Genomic DNA, 20,540 nt, shown 5'->3' on the forward strand with positions numbered 1-20,540 from the left:
TTCCTGTCTTTTCATACTCAAGTACGTTATACAGTGACAATACTTCTGGCCTTTTTCTCCTGTTTTGGTCTCCCTCTTTATTCGAGTTCACAAAAGATGTTAACTAGCACCACGTTCTGGAAGTACTGGGACACGGAGCTGTCACAGCTGGGCCAGTTGGATGTAGCTCTCACCCTGGTCCGCTATTGCACAGCAAAAGGCACGCTTTTCATCAGGAGGGAAAGCCCATGCGTGACAGGCTGCCACCAACTCGGCAATCAGAACTCGACGCCTAGAACACGATCGTAGTGTTAGGACAGTTTTGGAGAACACCGTCTCCCCTCACACATTCTTGATAATAATATCACATAGTAGGTTTTCAATGAAACAGATTTTCAGCCACATAATTTAGATCAAATAGGTTAAAAAAAAAAAAAGGGCAAGGTTTACTACTGAGCAGGTGGTAAGACAGGATCTAGAATAGAATCTAGAAGACTTCCCTCTAATTGTAAGTGGCATGCCCTTGGATAATTTAATCTCTGTGCCTATTGCCTTCTCCATAAAATGGCTGTAACGCTACCTACTTCACAGGGTTGTTGCTGTTAAGTGTGAGTGTATCCCTTAAAAAGAACAGATTCTGGCTCCAAAACCTGCGATGAAGGTAGGGCTCTCAGCCCCTATTCAACAGTTGGTGAGAACAGGGGGAAAAGCAGTGAATATTTAAGAGGCTAACAAACACTGGCATATTTGGTCATCCGTGCTCCGTGCATCAGTGTCATACCACAGAGTCAAACTATCTTGGATGCCCACACAAGAGACTGAGCCCTAAATTAAGAGGCATTATTTCATTGCCTGTCCACACGCCACCAGGTAATGAACGCAGCTGCCCAGCAGTCCCACAGACAACAGCCACACTGTCAGATGTGGCAGCATTGTCACAACTTTTTCAGTGCTTTTTTAATTCCCAAAAAGGATTCTTGGTGGTGATCTAGCCCAATCCCTTCATTTAATACCTGAAGAAGCATCACGGCTGACACTGGTTGATGGGAGAGCCAGGGCTGAAGTCCAGGTTTCCTGACCACGTTCTATCCTCAGCACTACAACTGTCCTGCGTCGTTCTTCAATCCTGGTTTTCACCACTGGAAACCTCTGGTTTTAGGTGCCACAGGATAAGTCAACTGGAATTAGCACTGAGCCCATGGATGCTCTGGCAGAAGTGTAGGTCCTTCCAGGAGGCCAGGCTTCCATTTCTTTGATGGGGAGCTTTGCGATTTTGTCTTGTTAATAATACGTGACTGACTTAGGCAATGCGGTCCTCGCAACAGGATTTGTATGTAGAAACCCTCGTAAACCAAGACTTCACCTCAGAAGTATCAAAGCTGTACCCTTCTATGGCTGGGGATACACACAAGGCCGCGACACGCAGCATTCAGTCTTCGCATACGCACACCCTGCTGTAAATCCTCGCACGCCTCCCCAGACAGCTGGCTCCCATGCTCACTCACAGCAGCAGCTCCACTGCCTCCGATCCTTTTACACGAATTTATTTCTATACAAGGTTCTAAAAACACCCCTTGGTTTGTACATAAGATTTTCTTTTTTTCTTCATTTTAAATTGCTTTATAACAACTGGTTTTCTGATTTTTTTTTTCATTTTCTCTTTTCTCTGAAATCTGCCATGATTAAAAAAAAAAAAGACAAAAGGAAACAAAAATGCCATTGGCCAGAAGACAGGGTGGAGAAAAACAAAAAGGACAAAAATAAACAAAACATCAAATATGAAAATTCTCGGAGATAATGCATTTATAAACACAGAAATGGTTACAACAAAGATGGCCGTGATGAGTGGGTATATATATATTTATATATATATATTTATATATAAATCCGTGTCCGGCAACTGACCGTGGCACCTAGGGAGTTAAGTCCAGTCCTTGCATTTGCCCTGAACTCTCCCTTCTCTGCACTGCTCCCTTGTCATGGGGTTTCACAAAGAACCCACAGATTCCACAGCTCCTTAGGTTTGGGGACCAGGAGACTGAGCAGGGAGCCTCGGCTGGCAAAGAAGGGGAGAGGTTCCAAGGGAAACCACAGCCCACACTTCTAAGCCACCTGTGACCATTCTGGGGATCTCTGGCCCCTTGGGGACCACATCTCAGCCCTTGCCCCTTTACAAATAAAGGGGGTTTGACTCCCCCAGATCTCCTTCCAGCATTAGGTAGGAAGTGAAACGAGACCGTGAGGGGAAGAAAACGGCTCCCAGGGACAGGGGTATGAGAGAAACCTCTGTTCTTGTGCAGGCAAGGACAGAACAGGAGGCCGGCTGCATTTAGGGCTCCCTCCTCTGGAATCTGGGAGGCCAGCCTCTAGTCCTCTATCAGCCCAAGCTTGGAGGATCACAAGGGTGAGGAGAGAGTTTAAGTGCCCATGCTGGAAAAGTCTCTATGAGGTCATAGCAAACCCCTCCCCTGAGCACCGACCCCCAATTTTAAAAGCTATGCTTAGGAGGGGAGGCTGCTGGATTACGCTACCAGCTCAGGACTCCTCTGCCATCAGGAGGGCTGACGTTCCTTCTGAAGAGGAGTCAAGAACAAGGATGGTGTCCTGTGAAGGAAGGCCGTGCCTGAGGCCCAAGGAGATGGAGCCAAGGCCTGTCAAGGAAGAAGAGGACTTTTCCCACCAAGGGGAGGTGGAGAAAGAAGGGAGCGGAACTTCTTTCCCCTCTTCCCAGTGGACGGCAGCACAGGTCCCTATGAGCTGGCCAGGTGCTCCACCTGGATGGTGCTGGTGGTGACAGTGAGGCAGATGTCCTTATGATGCTCCGCCGTCTTATAGGGGGTCAGGTCAAAGGAACACTGGGGTGGGGGGTTGGGGTTGCTGTCCCCGCCGCCCCCACCCTGGGGGGCTGCCCCCGGGGACTGGAAGTGTGGTGGCTGCGGCTGCTGCTGCTGGGGCTGCTGCGAAGCCTGGGAGGCCTGGGCCTGGGCCTGGGCTTGAGCTTGGGCCTGGGCCTGGGCCTGCGCCACCGCCGCCGCCGCCGCCGCCGCCTGCACCTGCTGCTGGAGATCAGGAGGGTTGTGTTTGCGCATGTGTTTCATCAGGTACGTTTCCTGAGGGAGATGAAAAAGGAGTTGAGGGAAGGAGGAGAGAGGTTCCTTGTGCCCAGCACCCTGGGCTCTTACTTTGCTGTACAGAGAACGACACTTATACAGGGGTTTTCTGGAGCCACTTCTGGTGTCACTACTTGGGGGACCTTTAGCATCACCGTGGGCATTCCACCAGCACAGGGCAAGCTGCCATCTTCTCAAATATCTCTGCGTGGAACAACCTGACCACCTGTCTCTGGAGTCTAACGGAAAACATCTCACTGAAAACTCTCCTCCCACAATTGCCAGATGCTCTCTTCTGCCCGATGTTTAAGTCAAATGAAGAATCACTGCTTAGCAATCTCTATAGGCCTAAAGGACCAGGCATCCTCTCAGCTCCTCAGCTCTGGGTCTTTGCAATTTCTGTTCTCTTTACTGATTCTGCCAGGTTGGAACAAGGGAGGGGGCGTGTCTGCTGCAGCAGCTCTTCACCAAGAAGGTGGGCGGTGGCGCTGGCAGGAGGGAAGGAGGGGAGGACTCGAGCGCTCACCGACGTGTAGGCCCGGCTGCAGATGGTGCAGGTGTACACCTTGGCGTGCTTCACGGTGTGCGTGGACAGGTGCACCTCCAGCGAGGCCGCGTCTGTGTATGCCCGATGACAGTTGTGGCACTTGAAGGGTTTATCTTTGTTGTGCTGCCGCCTGTGGGACTGGGAAAATTAAGAGAAATCAGGGTGAGTGCGCTGGACTCCGCCCTTCTGCCTCCTTGACCTTACTGGAAAGCCCTGAGCGGGGTGCCAGGGCTCCCAGGTTCTCCTCCTATCGGAAGGCAGCAGAAACTGCTCCAAATGAAACTGCAGGAGCTACCGGCTAAGGGAAGGAGCGTACCTCATGCAGCACATACCAGGGTCCCGAAAGTAAGAAAGATGGCTATGCCTGGCCCCGCTAGTCCAGTGGTTCTCAAAGTGAGGCACTGGGATCGCTAGGGAGTACCAAGGCCTTCTCAGGGGGCCCCCAAGGTCAAAACTATTTGCAAGATAATAATAAGACACTGTCTGCATTTTCACTCTCATTCCATCGTGACTGTACAGAGATTACACACTGTGTAATATAAAGACTGAACGCAGCAGATGTGAGAACCTCGCCACCTTCTAGGCAGCCAGGTATTAAATAAATATGCAAAAATGTAAAGCCATGCCATTCTTCTTAAATTCTGGGGGGGGGGTGGATTTAGAGATATGTTACTTACGTTAACATGCAATAGGCTTTGTTATTTTTAAACAAATTACTAAATATTTTTTCAACTTTTCCACTTTTGTAATGTCTATGTAATTCGATGTTACTCACACCAAGCAAAGCTTTTTGGGTCCCCCCAGGACTGTGAAGAGTGTCAAGGGGCCTGAAAGTCTGAGAACCACGGTTCTAGTCAAGCGGCCCTGCGACCCCAAGTCTTAGGCTCAAGGCCTCGCGTGGAGGGCGGAGCATTTACCTGCAGATTGGAGAGCTGCGTGAAGGCCTTCTCACAGCCCGGGTGTGCACATTTGTACGGTCTGTCACCGGTGTGGATTCTGCACGGGACGAGAAAAGAAGAAAGGGAAGGACGTCAGCAAGGCCACTCGGGGACCGGCGCCTCAACAGGCCTCCTCTGGGAGCACACGGAGGTCTCCAGGAGGCGCCAGCTCAGCGCCTCTGACACGGATCAGGCTGGATCAGGATCAGGCCGGGGGGCCGGGTTTCCACGGCTGTCTGCACCACTCAGCCGGGGCTGGGCTCCTGTCTGCCAGGGGCGGGGCTGGGGGCAGGCGGACCGCAATGACAGACAAGGCAGCTCCTACAGTAACCGCCCCTCGCTCATGAACATAAGGGAAACACAATGGTGAGAAAAAAGAAACACGCAACACTCTTCCCTTGGCCCCCAACACACAGCCAGAAACTCTCCCCCCAGCCTTGAGTACCACTCCCAGAGAAAGTCCTGGTGTCAAAGAAAAGCAGAGTTATGCGCACTGTGAAGAGCAGCAGTGATACTAACACTCGTGGACACTCCTTGGGGCTTGTCCCAGTCCAGCCCCCTAACTGCAGGAAATGCCTAGTTAGTACCAATTTGACCTCTTTCCAAACACTACAGGGCCCTCCGCTGGGATGAGCCACAGACTCGAGGGTGTACAGACCCCTGCTCCTCAGCAGGGACTTCAGAACCATCTCCGTGACTGGGTGCTTTTCAAGACCCCTGGTATGAAATTCTGAAAACTTCGCGGGACACGTCTCCCTGTGAGGAAAGCCCAATTCCTTCTCTTCGTGAAGCAAGATGTCGGACCGCCTTAAGGGGGGTCGCCACCTCCAGAAGCAGCCGGGAGAGGCGGCCTACGGCCAGCAAGTCTGAACGCCAGTTCAACTTGACATACCATCGAAGGAAATCACCACCTCTTCTAGACGGCAGGCTCACCTCCTCCGAGTCGCTCCAGATTCACGGGGCAAACAGTGCACATCCTTACGGAGTCTGAGCTTTTCTGTTTTGTGTGCTGGTTCTCCGTGAACATGCAGGATGCACTTTGTTCCACGCTCCACTCCGGGCATCCCGAGGAGCCTTGCTTGTTGCTGCAGGTGCCGCCGGGCTGGGACCCAGCTGAAGTCTCATTCTAACTCCCATTCATGATTGGTGCCCCAAGGGCTAGAGGGACGGGCTTCAACCAAATGGCCCTGCTTTGGCATTGAGGAAGAAGTCTTGCAAGACATGTGCATGGGTGATTTCAGGGAGGGAAACGAGGGAAGAAGACATCTCCACTCCAGGTGAGGCTCCTCCTCCCACAGGCCAGGGAATGCCACACAGTCGCTGCATCTCCTCAGCACTGCTTCTGCCCCAGAAGGGCTCTCTCTGAGCATCCATCTGTGCCTCCAGTGTTGCTTGGTCTTTCTCCTAGGTGCCAGCGATGCTCTCCTCCAGCCAGGTCTCTCCTCCAGCCGGGTCTCTCCCCCGCCCCCCGCATGCGGGTTGTTGTGTGTGTCCGGGGCGGGGGTGGGGAGGGCATGCCAGCGGGGCGGGGGCAGTAGCCTGCCACTCTCCCTTACCGTGTGTGCTGCTGGAGGTGGGAGAGCTGGCGGAAGGCCTTCTGGCAGTAGGAACAGTTGTAGGGCTTGGCCCCCGAGTGGATACGGAGGTGCTGGGCCAGGTAGGAGGTGTTGGCGAAGGTCTTGGAGCAGTGCGGGCACTTGTGGGGCTTGATGGTCTCCGTGTGCATCTTGGAGTGGATCCTGCCGGAGAGGAGAGGAGGGAAGGAGGGAGGAGGGAGCAGTTCGACACCACGGGCTCAGCTCTCTGCTGGGTGAAATGACGTTGCTTGACGGATGAGAACGCCCCTCCTCCCTCCCCCAACACGCACTCCGGCCTGAAGAGGCTAATGAAGAGGACACCCACGTCTATGTTGCTGCTGATCTTAAGTCGGTGGCTAGAATGGCAGTGAGATGATGAAGAGCTGCAGCCCTGGCTCCTGTAACCTTAAAGATTTCCGTCTCGTCAGCCCTCTGCTCGGCGCTAAGGTTACACACTCACCACAGACACCCTGCTTCCAAATAGCAATCTGAACAAGACCAAGACCGCCTGTTCCCCATGGACCTGAGGCTGTAGGCACACTTTGGCTCTGAACTGAGTAAAAGCAGGGCCTGCTCTGCAGAAGATTTCCAAACACAGACACAGAGAGAAACCACACACATCATTCCAGACTTTGGGATGGGAGAGCACCATTTTCCAGGCCCCCCAGACTGCAGGGATATGTAGTTGAGTTTTCACAGACAGCAACAGGAGAGCACTGAGGCTCCCCGGGGACAGAGGCGAAAGGGAAAAAAGAAGACGTGGAGAGAAGAGGAGGTGCAGGCCACGTGGCCTTGGGGTGAGGGGCTCACGGCAGGGAGTGGGGTGAAACCAAGAGCAGCCTTACCGGGTGTGCTGCTGGAGGTGAGAGAGCTGGCGGAAGGATTTCTCACAGAAGTTACAACTGTAGGGCTTGGCCCCTGAGTGGATACGGATGTGCTGGGCCAGGTAGGAGCTGTTGGCGAAGGTCTTGGAACAATGTGGGCACTTGTGGGGCTTGGTCTCGGTGTGTGACTTGGAGTGGATCTGCATCTCCGACTTTGAGTAGAATGTCAGGGAGCACATCCGGCACCTGGGCCAAGGGAGGGCAGCGGTTAGCACCCGCTCCGCCAGGAGGGCACTGCTGACCCCGCCCCTCCACTTCCAAAGAAGCCAACCTGTCTGATGGCTCTCCTTTTCCAGCGACACTGGGAAGCCCGCGAGAGCTCTGTTTTACCTGTCTTTACAGTCTATGCTTCTAATACAGCCCAACACAATAAAGGACTTCGTAAGTGTTGGCTGAACGACTGGACTCCCTAAATGTGTACAAAAATAAGAATTCAACCAGGTGCAACAGGAAAATCTTGTTACGGGCTCTGGGCTGATGTGGATTCCACTAAGCCAGGAGTATCACCCAACTTCCGTTTTCTTTCTACCTATAACTTGATTTCAGACTTTTAAAGAACTCCTTTCCCCAGTTCCCCATGGATCAAGTATATCCTTCAGGTAGTCCTCAAGTTCCCAAGATGATGATAAGGACACACTGACTAGATTCCCCAGGACTTCTCTCCTGACTCCTCATTTAACTGTCTTCTCTCAGAGTTTCTCCTGCTTCCTTTTTGCCAGTGATTCCTAGAGGGATGGGGTGGAGAAGTGTCAGGATTACATGGAGGGCCTGTCCCAAACCACAGACGTCTGGCCTCCACCCTGTACCTGGTGTTCCAGCAACCACCCCCACCGCCCAGCCCCTTGGCGATCAAGTGAGAACCACTTCTGCAATGAGCCAAGGTAACTGGTGGAGTGAGCTGTATTCCCTCAGAGGTGTAGGAGAAAAAGACTGGCAGGACCTGAGCTTCCCTGGCACAGGGAGCCAGTGTCAGCGCTGCTGGGGACTTCAGCAGCATCTGAATGTACTTTCACTCATCACCTGAGATGGCCATCCTTCTTCCTGCTCCGATACTGCCCAACAACAGCAAATAAGGAGGCCTGTGGGCAAGATGAGCCACGCCACTCAGACTTCACTGGGCGAGAGCGATCTACAGGTGAGCTGGAACCCCACCATCCCTCAATAACTCACCAGCACACAACGCAGGCTGGTGGAAAGGGCCGCAGCCTGGGAGGCAAGCTCCTGGGACAAGCCCCTCTCCCTCGGGTCCTCCCCAGCCTATCTCTGTGAGAGGGGTTTGGGATGGGGAAGGGTGGCTTCTGCTTTTTTCTGATCTCAGGAGAAGTTTTACAGAATAGCTGAGATGCAATCTAGAATGATCTCTGAGCTCCTCAGAGAAGAAGAGCCCACTGATAGTGGCGGGGGGTATGGTCCCTGTATTTACGCTTCTAAAATTCCAGTCGTTAAGGCCAATTTCTAGTTCTCTAGTCACTTGATAACTCTGAAGGAAATCTGATTACCAGTTCACCAACCCCAGGCTGTGTCTGAGAAGCCCAACCATTGGATGGGAGGCGGGAGGTTCTGTTTATAGTTAGCAGGGTCCACAGGACACAGCCCATGGAAATCTGGACACCTGGGTTCTACCCAGGGTTCAGTTACAGGCTTGCTTATCAATCTAGACCTCAATTTTCTGGTCTGTAAAATGGAGAGAGAAACATCTGCCCCCCCAGAGGGGCCAGCAAACACCCAGGATGGTCAGTGTAAGCCAAGTGTCCTCTCACAATGAAAGTGTGTCACCGTGAGCCGCACCAGCACTGGACGAGCTCACGCCGCTGTGCATTTCACTAAGACTGAGGCTGGAAACTAGCCACACTGTCACTTGGATGGGAACTGAACTAAAGTTACAAAATAACTTCCCTTGGCCCTGAGATTTCTCTGACAGGTGGGACAACACGTTCATTATAACTCAAGCAAAATTTCCTTAGTTTGCATGTAAATGTTGAACACACAACTGCACCCTTAATCTGTGACTGATTATACAAGAGAAAACAGCCCTCTTCATCAAAGTTTTCAACTAGGGAAGAAGTTGCAAAACTTAAATTCATCAATAATGGGCTGGCACAAAACGAGCTGTCTCCGAAGGAGTGAGTATCATCAGGGTGATGACAGCAATGCCGTGATAACAAATGCAGTAATAGTTGCCACTCGCTCTTGCGCCTGATGCTGCCCGGCTGGGAATGAAGCGCTTTAAACACATTGTTTCCACTCCTTACAACAACCCAGCAAGTACAGAAAGGCTCAGAAAGGGAAAGTAATTTGCCAAAGGCTAACAGTGCTTCACTCGTGCCTGACCCGAGGCTCCTCTCACTAGCCGCATTCAGGGAGAGGCCGGACCCTCTCCCGCCAAAAACGTTTGAGCACTAAAACTACAGAGAGGCTCAGGCGACCTTTAAAGTATTTCCAACTCTGAAATCCCATGAAGCCAAATCAGTACAAGTCTAATGCAAGGTGTCGGGTGGTCGGAAAGAAACCTGACACAGGAGAGCTGTGGCAGGGGGCAGTGGCAGGGAACAGAAATGTCCATGTCACTGGGCGCACAGCTCTACGGGGCATTATTCACACCCGACACGACAAAGGTGCCCCTTGGAGGCGTATAATGCCATGGCCGTGGTTACAATAACCACTGAGTTATCATCCCTTTTTTTCTAAGATGCTCAAAAATACTTTCAAATACTCCGATTTTCCCTCAAAACATTTCCACACGGTAGACGAGGGCCATGACTGCTTCCCATTCGCTGGATGGGAACGAAGAGCTGGGAGTAAGTGGACCCACCCAGAAAAACAGCCTAATTCCTCCAACACCCAGTCAGATGCCACCAACCACGGGGACAGATGTGACTGACGTGCATCGAAAAAGGGATTAAAAAGATTCCTTTGGAGCTTCAGATTTTCAGAAGAAATTCCATTCACCTGTAACACAATTAGTCCCCCCTAAGTTCAGAGTTCTCGAGTCACCTGGAGGTGAGGCCATCAAGAACTCCAAAACCACTGAGGGTGGGAAGGTCCTATGGGACTGCCCGCTGAGTATATATTCACATTTCTTTCCATACACCATTTGGGAAGTCTAGAAATAGCTTTAATGTGGGACCAAAAAGCAAACAAAGAAAACCTGGCAGAATCAGGGCCCTGGCCCATGAGACGGTCAGAGGGCAACCTGCTACTCCTACAGGAGCCGACTCTGTGCAGGTGAACCTCCATGTCACAATGACCTCACTTTAAGCAAATACATAAAAATCCAGACTTCTACAAAATAAACTTAAAAGGGATTTTCATTTTATGAAACGATACATAAAATAATGCCTTTAAATGAATTACACTTGTCAGGCAGTTTTCTGATACGATATAAACATTTTCCTGGAATACCTTTATTCTATACAGTGAGGTACACCTGCAATGATAAAGCTGCGATGAACTGTCAGATTATGAGCTGGAATTCTGCAGAGCTCGATACTTTCTGCATAGCAACACTCTCCTCGTTTTCACTTACAAAGAGGAATTTAGACACTGTACTCTCCACAGTAGAAGTGTACAACACATAGAAATAAAGTTAAACGATGACTGTTTATCTCTTTTGATGTTCCCAACATTTCAAATCTTATCTGATATATACTCCCGACACTTGGGAGGCATACACAGAATTCTCCCCATTTTACAGATGAGGAAACTGAGGCCCAGAGAGGGGAAAAGGACTTGCCCAGGGTCACACAGCAAGTTCGTGGTGGAGCCGGGAACTGAATCCATGAGCCCAAGGCTCTGTCCATTTCCTGTGCCGCAGTTCCCTTCGCTCCTAAAATGGGAACAACATTGCCCATCTCGGTACGCTAAGGACAGACCCCGTCTCCCAGCCATGCACAACTGCCCCTGTCTGCATCAAAGCTGTGACAGTGGTTATTCCACTCTGTACACTGGGACCACACTTCCCAAACCCACTAGGGCCCTTGATGGTTCTCAAGGGGATTAAAAGGTTTCCAACTTTCAAAGGGCAGGGAGTTTAGAGATGTAATTATTTTTGTACAGTACCACATGCAAATACGCACAGAATGCTTTTCGGCAATGGACAACTTAAAGGAAGTGGAGGATCAAGAGAACATCCGTGAATGAGAAAGTGAGCAAACAGCCATCTCACAAGCATGTGCTCCACAGGGGGAAGGGGGGACCTTGTTCAATCCCGCCTTTTCATAGACCCCTCCCGTCATCCCCTCGTCCCAGCCATGCAGGGTCAGGCAGGCTCAATGCTCAAATACGGCCCAAGAACCTGTGGGTGGCACACAGGTCAAGGTTAGGGGCTTGGCAGGAAGGTTTCTTGGAAAAATAGGAATGGAAGACGGAGAAAGCAAAAAGGAGCTGGTGTCAAGGATCTCAGGCCCAGTCTGGAGCCTCATTACAAGAAACCCCATTATGTCGCCCCAAATAAGTTAACGCTTACACCCCCAGAAAGGGCAGGGGTGAAATGGGTCTGCATCCTAGGGAGGAGGCACTGGAGAAGTGCCAGAAGCCCCACCTTCCTACCCTCAGCAGACGCCTGACATGCACAGGGACCTGAAGTGGAAGTGGAAGCTGCAGAGCGCAGAGCCCGATGCGGCAGGGAAGCTGGGAGCCGCCCCCTGGCCTGCCCTTAGCTCTGACTCTTACCTGTAGGTCTTGCCATCTTTCTGATGGTCATCATCATCCTCGGGGGACAGGACATAAGGGTCGTTCATCTCAGGCAGCCCCGACTCCAGCATCCGCTTCTTCTTTCGGCCCCGGGGGGGCTTAGTGGCCACAGGGCCACCTCCACCACCACCACCGCCTCCTTCCTCTGTTAGGGTTGATGCTACCTTCTTAGAGAGGTCAGGGACCACCTGCAGGGCTTGTGAGCCAGGGGGAAGAGCTGAGACAATCATGGGAGCCGAAATGGGGAAGGTCTGAGCTGATGAGGCTGTGGTCACAAGGGAGCCTGAGGGGGACGTGATTACCAAACCAGGACCTAGGATTGGGAGAAAAGGGAGATGGTGTCATGTTGCCCAGTCCTGATCTGAGTCCTATTTAACTTCCCCCAGATCAGTGTCTACTTAACCCCTCACCACCACCCCCTCGCCCAGAGTATATAGGAAACCCCAAACCCTGTAGAAAAACAATAGTCTCCTAACCCCTGTCCCCACCCCATCCCCGGTAACAGTGAGATTTACCCCTTGATTGACTCCCTTCTCTTCTCCACCTCTGAGAACAGGAGACTCCTTGATTCAGAGAAGGAAAGAATGTCACCTCCTCAAAGGCAGGGACCGCATCTTCTACTTCTTTGTATCCCCCACAATGCCTAGCGCATTGCTAGGCACACAGTAGGCACTTAATAAAAATTTGATTGAGCAATCAAACACATATCCCACTCCCCAAGTCCTTGGAGCCCTCCAGCCTGGGGTACTGATCACAGAAGATCAAGACCTCAGATTGGAGAAGAGCAGAGGTGCTCACCAGCAGTCATCAGTCCTGTAGACGGCACAGGGACCACCGTGATATTCTGGGTAACAGATGCCTGGCTATGTGGGGTCAGCTGGTCTGGCTTGGACTCTGTGTCCATACTGATGCCCGAGGGCAGGGACACCGAGGCAGGCACTGTCAGCAAGGTGGGGTAGTGGGGTGGAGCCAGCCCACAGCCCTTCTCTGGCAGCAGCTGATCCTTCATCTTGTTGATGAACATCGTGTTCTCAATCTGAAAGGGAAGGAAGAGGAGAGCGTCTCTGAGGGGGAGTCTGGATCTGTCTGCTCCCTCGGCACCTTGTACTTTCCATCCTCCGTGGAGACCAAAAGGCAAGTGGTCAGTATCTCTGTGCTTCCGGAGAGAAGCCCAACAGAAACACTACAGAATTCTCAACAGAGGGGGACCCGGAGAAACAGCACGTGACTTATCTTGCTGTAGTCTCCACGGTGACAGAATTTACCAAACAGAGCTGAAAAAAGTATGCAATGGAGTAGAAGCAAAGAACCAATACCACCTACCTGTCCTGAGACTGTGGGGATAGAAGGCCAGAAGTACGGGTTAGAATTGAAGTGAGATTCTTCCATTCTACCTGAAGGAGGAAAGAGAGACCACGTCACACCCAGGAACAACGCGAAGCAGCTGAGCAGTGAAGGTGGGCTGAGGGGTTCCTGGTCTCCTCTCTGGCATCTGACCACAGGCTGGGAATCAGGAGTCAAGACCTTAGGATCCAGCATGGTCAGTCCCATTGGTCTGAGCCACTCGGCACTATTTCCCCATTCAACAGAGACTCTTCCAGTTGTGATGCTGGTCAGAGAGCTTATACACATCTCATTTTCCCACACAACGGCTCCCAGACCCCAAAGAAACAAGAGTTGGTGTTACTTTCTTTTGCTGACAAAAAGAGAAACTGAGGTCATGAGAGGGGAAGGCATGGGCCCAAGGTCCCACCAAGCAGATCACTGACTGGCCTGAAACCAGCCAGGGTATGCATCATTGTTCCTCTTCCTCCATCCCTCGAGTCCATCTTCCTAGAAATAAAAAATTTCAAGAGTTCTAATCGACACATTTATAGTTCCATGTAGCTTGTAAAGGTTCTAGGCCAGAACACAAAATGCCCAAGAGAAGTAAAGAATGAAATTGGCAGGAATCAGGATTAAGGTATTTTGGGGGACCATGCCCCACTCAACAGACCCCACCAAGGTCTAAGAACATCTATGACACTGCACTGGCCACCACACCCACTGGACTGAGCAGTGAGAACCTAGGAGTGACCAGTTTTAAAAGGGTTCTAGCGCCAGCAAAAGCAGCAACAGACCAGATCTCCACCTAAAGAGAGTCTGAATCGGGACGCCGATGGGCCAGACACTCACACACGACCAGACTCTTGTTTCGTCATTCTCCAACACTACGTTTCTGAGAGTTCAAGGTCCCTGTAGGTGGATGACAGGAGAGCTTAAAACTTCGGGAAGTAGAAAGAGATAAGAAGAAAAGCAATCCCTCAGAATCGCACTGCAAGTCACAGATGGGTCCAGAGCCCAGGCTTCCCACCCCCCATTTTCACACTCTGATCGCCTCTCCTAGCAAGGCTTCATTGCAGGATATTGGTCAAGAGCAACCTCCCCAAAGCCTGGACCAGGAGAGATGCAGGCTGGCAGCAGGCAGGTGAAGAGGGAGTATGAACGAGACTGGTGGGACGGGGAGACAAAGAAGAGTGGAACCACACATTAACACCACGCTGCTACCCTGGGCCAAGAGCAACCACGGTCTGGGCGGGAAGGACTCACAGGAGGCTCTGACTTACGGCCATGGCCCTGCTGAGGGCATGCTGGAGGCAGAGGCCAGTGGTACTGAGAGCGGGAGGCCGGACTAGACACAGAAACCAGGTTTCAAGTTGGGACTGAGGAAACTAGGAAGGTTCTTCAACAAAGGAAGTGAAGCAAAAGGATATCACTCTAAATGTAACCCTGCACGCGGTCCTCCTCCAGAAATCTCAACACCCTTTTTCTGCTCTATTGAACAGCCCTCTCAATTTTCATAAAACCCCAAGAAAGGAAGCAGAACTTAATTTCAGCCTATTTTTTCCCAAAAAGTAGCAAAGGAGAGGAGACGAGTGCACCAAATCTGTGGCTACAACATCTTCACACAAGTGAGGCTCAACTTTAAATGCCTTGATGATCAACCACAGGCAAATCCTGCTCCCTGAATTATAAAACACAGTAAAACCAGAAAGTCCCCAACACAGGTGCTAACTGTTTCCCTTCCAGCCCCAGCTTTACAAAGGGCCCCAGGCCCTCCTTAGGCAATGGGCATCAAGAGGCAATCAGATCACTGTTTAAGGGGATCCAATCTTGCCGACCTTTTTGGTAGGCAGGGGTCGCACCCTGAACTTGCCCCCAGTCTCTAACATAGGACTCATCGCTCAGTAAGCAAGTCCACACTTAATGAACCGACTGACAGCCGACTGTACACTCAGATCTTGAAAACAATGCTAGGGGCTCTGACTTTAACCCACAGCCCCCATCCATCTAACCTTCTAGCTGAGGGGAATGAAACAAAGAGTGGTGACTATGGCGGAAATGAAGTAGGGAATTAGGCCTGGGAGTAAAAGAAAGGAGGGTCTACTTATAATTTCCCCCTAGAGAGTCAAGGAAGTAAACACATTATGGATGTGAAAACTTAGGAAGGAGGAACTGAGAGCCTGAAAATAAGAATGTCCTCAGATAGGACTCCTGTGAATGAGGCCCCCTCCCCCCAGAAAAGACTGCATTCGTTCACAGGGTCCTACCAGGGGCTCCGGCGAGGCCGTTTCTGGGCGAAACGTGGCCTTGGGTTCTCACCTGGTGGACAATATCACCACCACCACTAACGTCTATTAAGTGCCAACTGTGTTCAAGGTACTGTTCTAAACACTTTACAACCATTGCACCATTTACTCCCACAAAAAATCTATGAAGCAGGATACTGCAATCCTGTTTTTCAAAAGAGGAAACTGGAGGCAAACAGTAAACAGCAGAGCAGGGATCTCAACCTAGGATCGAAAAGCAAGCTAGGAAAGAGGTCCTACAAGAGACCAACCCAAGTATGTGTTCTCTGATGCTGTGGTTTGATTCACAAATCAAAATCTAAAATAATTCCAGGGAACGGACTATATACTTCTTAGAGAGCTCTCAGCAAATGTTTTTAAAAATGAAGTTCTCAGTAACAGCAAAATGCGGTGAAAGATGGTATTTTCCATCCACATCTAGTGAAATCTCACTTGGCCACCAAGATAACTGATTTTAGAATGATGGAGTCTGAGTTAAAAGGCCACACTGTCTGGAGGGGTAAAAGGAATAAAATGTCCCTCCACCTCCCCGATACCCAGTCTTTCACTCTGTTTTGGTTCTTAAGAGAACAAAGTGAAGTTCAGAACCACAGCTACTCCCAAGACAAGACGATAAAGGTGCCTGTGGGCTTCTGATAAACACATCAGCCCGAAAAGGGGGTACATGGGAGCACTGCTGGCCCAACTAGAAGCAGTATTTGCCAACAGGATGACACCTGAGAAAGGCCCAATGCTGTTCTGATGAGGCTGACTTACATCTCTGTTTTCCTGACCTGAGAGCAAACAGAGGCCAAGAAGGCAGGCTGTTGTCAGAACACAATGTAAATGGCGCCCCCTGGAGTTGTGTCCTGCGGTGGCCGGGTGCCGGGTCCCTCAAACAGCTGTTTACTGTCGTTTTACCACTTCTGCTCTCAACTGTCCACCCTGTGTGAAGGAACTCCCTGCAAACGATCCCCACATCCAAGCAGGCACAGAGCAAGTCTTAAAACCTGAAGAAGGTAATGATATTACAGGGAAAGCTCGTCTGTACACAGAGCGCCGGTTTTGATGATTATGCCAATATTTAAAAAAAAAAAAACAAAACTGGTTTACCCTAGACTGAGAAGGAAGAGGAAGGCTTCTACTATAGCCCCAAAGGACAGAAAAGAAGGAAAAACACACTAGGGGGAAAGAAGATGTTGGCAGATTGAAAATTTGGGTTCTAATTTCAACTTTACCACTGCCCCAGGTCTCTCCTGTTCTACTAATATGAAGGGAGGTTTACTGTAATTAAGTTGGACACTACTTTTCTTTCAAGAGGTTTACATACTTCTTTTCCAAACTCAAAAGAAATTCTGGAACCACTGAGGAGGTGAAGGAAAAAGACAATATTAAGTAACATTCATGAAACATGCAAGAGGGCCTTGAACTCTTGCACCAAAGCTCTGTCAGTCTGTCCATCCTCCCACAGTGCTACTAACCACCCAGGGATATAGACACCACTGCCTCCAGCATGTGGTTTTCGTAGATGTGGTGAAGACTACCACCTCTTTCCTGGTACTAAATGACAATTTTTTAAATTTAAAATTATTTTTCAAATAAAGCATGATTTTCTTTTCTCAAGAAACTAACGTTCTCTCAAACAACCAACCCTTAGAAAGTCATGAAATACTCATATAAACCAAATTTAGTAGAGGAGGAACCGAGGAATCAAGACTTCTGGAATCCAGTTCTTGGTCCTGCATCAGTGGATGACTGAATAATTTACTACTCTACTAAGTCTCTATTTGGGTAGAGGATAGAGGAGTATGAACCCCTCAAAACAAATTCGTAAGTTATCTGGTGATGAGATGGAGACAACACAAAAAAAGAAAAAGAATAAAATGCTCAAAGTACTCCTAAAAGGAAGAGAGAGAAGTTTTTCCATGTGATGAGGACTATCAATGACAATTAGTAGAAATTACATAAAGACCATATAATTACAAGGAACTACCCAAATGTACCAGACCTATAGCCTCCAGTTTAGTAATCACCAACTGGAAGCATTAACAAGCAATAGAGCTGCAAAAAACAACCAACTTAGATACGACCACAGAAAGAACTTGACACATGGATCTCAAACTCTCTTTTGGGAAAAACTATTCCAAAATGCACAACTGCTGAAAAGTTGCAATATTAGCTAAGGACTTGAAGTGAACTAACACAGAGGACCATTTTTTCTCAAGTTAGGAAACAAACCCTTCTCAGGTCCTAAGGGCATTCAAGAGGGCCATCCCAATAGGATTTGGGGGGGCTTCCTACTGTGAGCTCTTCCAAGTACAAAATAACTCAGAACAGGTTTATCCTAATATTCTATTGGCAAAGACCATGCCCAAGCAGACCAACAGGATCACCACCACTGCAAAGCTGGCAGTCTGGGCCAAACATCTTCTATCCCAGGCACTGCTGGACCACTGTACCCTGCATCCTGCAGGAAGAGTAAGAGTGGTTGCCCTTGCCCTGCCCATTCCACTATAACTGTCGGATCTGGGCAACGCGAGGCAGGACAGAGAAAGAAAAAAAAGGCTGGAGAAGAGGGAATATGCACTTAATATTTACTCACCACTTTGGCTCAGAAACCTCGGGGGAATAAATTTTATAAACCAGCCTGGAATTGGTTCTCAGAAGACACCTCTAAGATTATACTCTGAACTCAAACTCTTTGGGGTTGATATATTATCATTTCCAGGCAACCTAAAACTCTATCACCAAGTCTCATATATTGAATTTTTCCAGACCTACTTCTGGAGTCCATGCCATACACTTTTATCAATTTTACTTCAAACTACCCACAAACCAGTTTTTTCCCCAAAACTTCACCCTACCATGTCAAATTCCAGTAACTCCATGTCACATATTCTAATCACTCAACAGATCCACTTCAAACACTCTGCTGCAATATTAAGGATACAAACCCCACCTAAAACTCAGTTCTCCTTGTTCCAAATACAGGAAGGCAATTCCATCAGCTGTGCCACAAGGAATATACTGGCAACGAGGAACCATTTGTCCTCAAAGCAGAATAAAGTTCTCCTTTGGACACAATGCAACACTGCTTAGTGATTTCACTTGAGAATTTCACAATCTATTCTTGATGAGGACTGGTGGGAATGGAAGGTGATGGGGTACAGTGCCAACTTTTTGCACAAAACTTCCTGAGGATTCGAGATAATAGGAAAAGGCTGATTTTCCTCCCACAGCAAACACCAGTATAACAACTGCTATTACTTGAAGAATTGTCACATTTTCCGTAAAAGGTCATTTGATTATGACCCTTTCTCCCCCCAAACCGGAAAAGCCATTAATCCAAAATTGTCTTACCCTCTCTCTCTCTTCCTCCTGTCGTCTTACTCCTTCTCCTTTCCAGGGCTCCTGAACTTTCTGTAAACAAATTGTCTGGGTTACAGGGGCCAGTAAGGGTGCATCCAACAGAGAACTGTGGAGAAGAACCTCAGGAATTCTTTGACTGTCAGCACTCAGTCTGGAAGGCAGGCGGACCCCCAACCAACAATCCAAAGATGCAAGGATACAGTAACAGGAGTGTAGTGCCACCCTCTATGTGGCTACAAGGGAAATAAATCCAATTTCCAGCAACTAAGAGGAACTCTATCACCAGTGTGTGGGTTCCACTCCCTGGCTCAGACACTGGTTCTTCTGGGTTCCCCAGGGCCGCAGGTATCCAGGGATCAGAGAACAGACGAGTTGGAGGAAAAGAAGGGTCCCCGCCTCCCGAGGATTGGCTCAGAAGGCAAAGCGGAGGACTAGGGGGGATGCACAAGCCCTTGTGTCAGGCACAGTGCCAGTTCAGGCCCAGCCACTTCCTCTGGCCTCCCCCCCACTTCTGCGAGGACTTCGCCCCTGCCTACCCAAGGCCCTGCGCCAAGAAGTACCTCCCTCAGCCTGCACAGTCGTCTAGCTATTGGAGACCCCAGCTTTTCCCAAAACACCTTCGCTGCCTTGAGACAGCCCCTGGGCGCCTTCGCCTGATGTCGCCCTACACCCCTTCCTCAAAGACCCTTCTTTGGGACTCCCCTCCTTCCCCTCCAGGGAGCTGAACTCTGCCACCCACCAGACAGACACCCGCCCCCTAAACCCCCCCATTCCTCCCCATCGCCCGCTCCTCCACAACCACTTCCGGTTCCGGGACGGACACACGTACAGTCCCATCGTGGACCCCCCCCTTCCCCGCCCCCCCCAAGGAAAAGGGGAGGGGGGAGGAGCAGAGAGCTGGGCGCGCGCCGGCTGCAGCGGCGCGAGACTCACCCGGCGGCGACGGCTGCGGCGGCGCCAGAGCCAGAGCGCGGGAGGGGCGGCGTTTGCTGGGAAGGAGGGAGCCGAGTGCGGTGGGAGGACCCGGAGGGGGCGAAGGGAGGGGGGAGAGAGTGAGGCGAGCGCGCGAGCACGCACTTTAGGCGCGAGACAGACCCACACACTCACACGCACGGAACGCGCGCGAGACACCCGCAGGGCGGGGGCGCGAGGCGGTGGGTGGCCCCCTCCCTCCCTCCTCTAACACTCACCCGGAAGTGGTGCTGCAGCTCGTGCGCCTGAGAACCCCGATTCCTCCACGCCCCCTCCCTCCCTCCCTCCCCCCACTGGCTCGGAGTGGAGCCGCGGCGGAGAGAAGGCGGGAGCGCCGGAAACGAAAAGGGGGGAGGGAGGGAAATAGCAATGTGGGGGGGGCGGCAATGGGGAAAGGGGGGGAAAAAATGCAAAGGTCGAGTCACTTCCGGGAGCGGCTAGAGCACATCCGGCGCGGCTAGCGCTCCAGGATACTCAGGGCAGAAGTTACGACAAAGAGGGGCGGAAGTGGCTTCTGCCCCGAGACGCGGTAGGCCCCTCCAGGGATGTGACGTCACAGCGGAAGTGAAGGCGGGTTCCGCTAAGGGCAGGAGCTGAACCTCTAGAACCGCCGTCCCGGGCTTCCGGAAGGGACTTCTGGGGAAGTGGGAGGGTGGGAACGCGACAGATTCATGAATTATGCATCAAGGTACGAGGGGAGGTATGCATTCTTAAAAGACCGGTCCTGGTTCCCTTACCTCAGGGGGCAATAGGCTGATGTAGGGAGTTACCATTCCTTTTTCTTGTGAACTCTCAAGAATGTCTCAATGCTTTGAATATGCGAGATCTCTACTTGGACCCAAAAAGTAACTAATAACTTCTCCC

General features: G+C 50.7%; 1 protein-coding gene across 11 annotated transcripts; it reads right to left on the bottom strand.

The window, feature by feature from the left end:
• Nucleotides 1–1,502: 1,502 nt before the first annotated feature.
• Nucleotides 1,503–20,108, bottom strand: ZNF384 (zinc finger protein 384). Of its 11 annotated transcripts, XM_045518672.2 has the most exons (13): nt 19,895–20,108; nt 19,638–19,693; nt 18,696–18,755; nt 13,051–13,121; nt 12,526–12,763; nt 12,243–12,290; nt 11,707–12,040; nt 10,769–10,861; nt 6,997–7,221; nt 6,131–6,313; nt 4,554–4,632; nt 3,616–3,774; nt 1,503–3,089 (listed from the first exon to the last, which is right to left on the bottom strand). In XM_045518672.2, exons 4-13 carry the CDS (start codon nt 13,114–13,116, stop codon nt 2,730–2,732), a joined length of 1,785 nt encoding a protein of 594 aa, XP_045374628.2. In that variant the 5' UTR covers nt 13,117–13,121; nt 18,696–18,755; nt 19,638–19,693; nt 19,895–20,108; the 3' UTR covers nt 1,503–2,729. The 11 variants fall into 11 exon arrangements, with proteins under 11 accessions (XP_045374628.2, XP_045374629.2, XP_045374631.2 ...); XM_045518673.2 differs by lacking the exon at nt 19,638–19,693; XM_045518675.2 differs by lacking the exons at nt 19,638–19,693; nt 19,895–20,108 and adding an exon at nt 19,265–19,462.
• Nucleotides 20,109–20,540: the final 432 nt, after the last annotated feature.

The sequence above is a fragment of the Camelus bactrianus genome, chromosome 34 (genome assembly GCF_048773025.1).
Source record: "Camelus bactrianus isolate YW-2024 breed Bactrian camel chromosome 34, ASM4877302v1, whole genome shotgun sequence".
In the NCBI taxonomy this organism is placed as follows: domain Eukaryota; kingdom Metazoa; phylum Chordata; class Mammalia; order Artiodactyla; family Camelidae; genus Camelus; species Camelus bactrianus.

Bases quoted from the DNA above. Each gene is read 5' to 3' on its own strand.
- ZNF384 (XM_045518673.2), bottom strand. From the start codon at position 13,116: ATGGAAGAATCTCACTTCAATTCTAACCCGTACTTCTGGCCTTCTATC. The intron at 12,291-12,525 runs GTGAGCACCTCT...CTCTGAATCAAG, and splicing joins TACAGGACTGATGACTGCTG to GAGTCTCCTGTTCTCAGAGG. The intron at 4,633-6,130 runs GTAAGGGAGAGT...CGTCCCGTGCAG, and splicing joins CACCTCCAGCAGCACACACG to AATCCACACCGGTGACAGAC.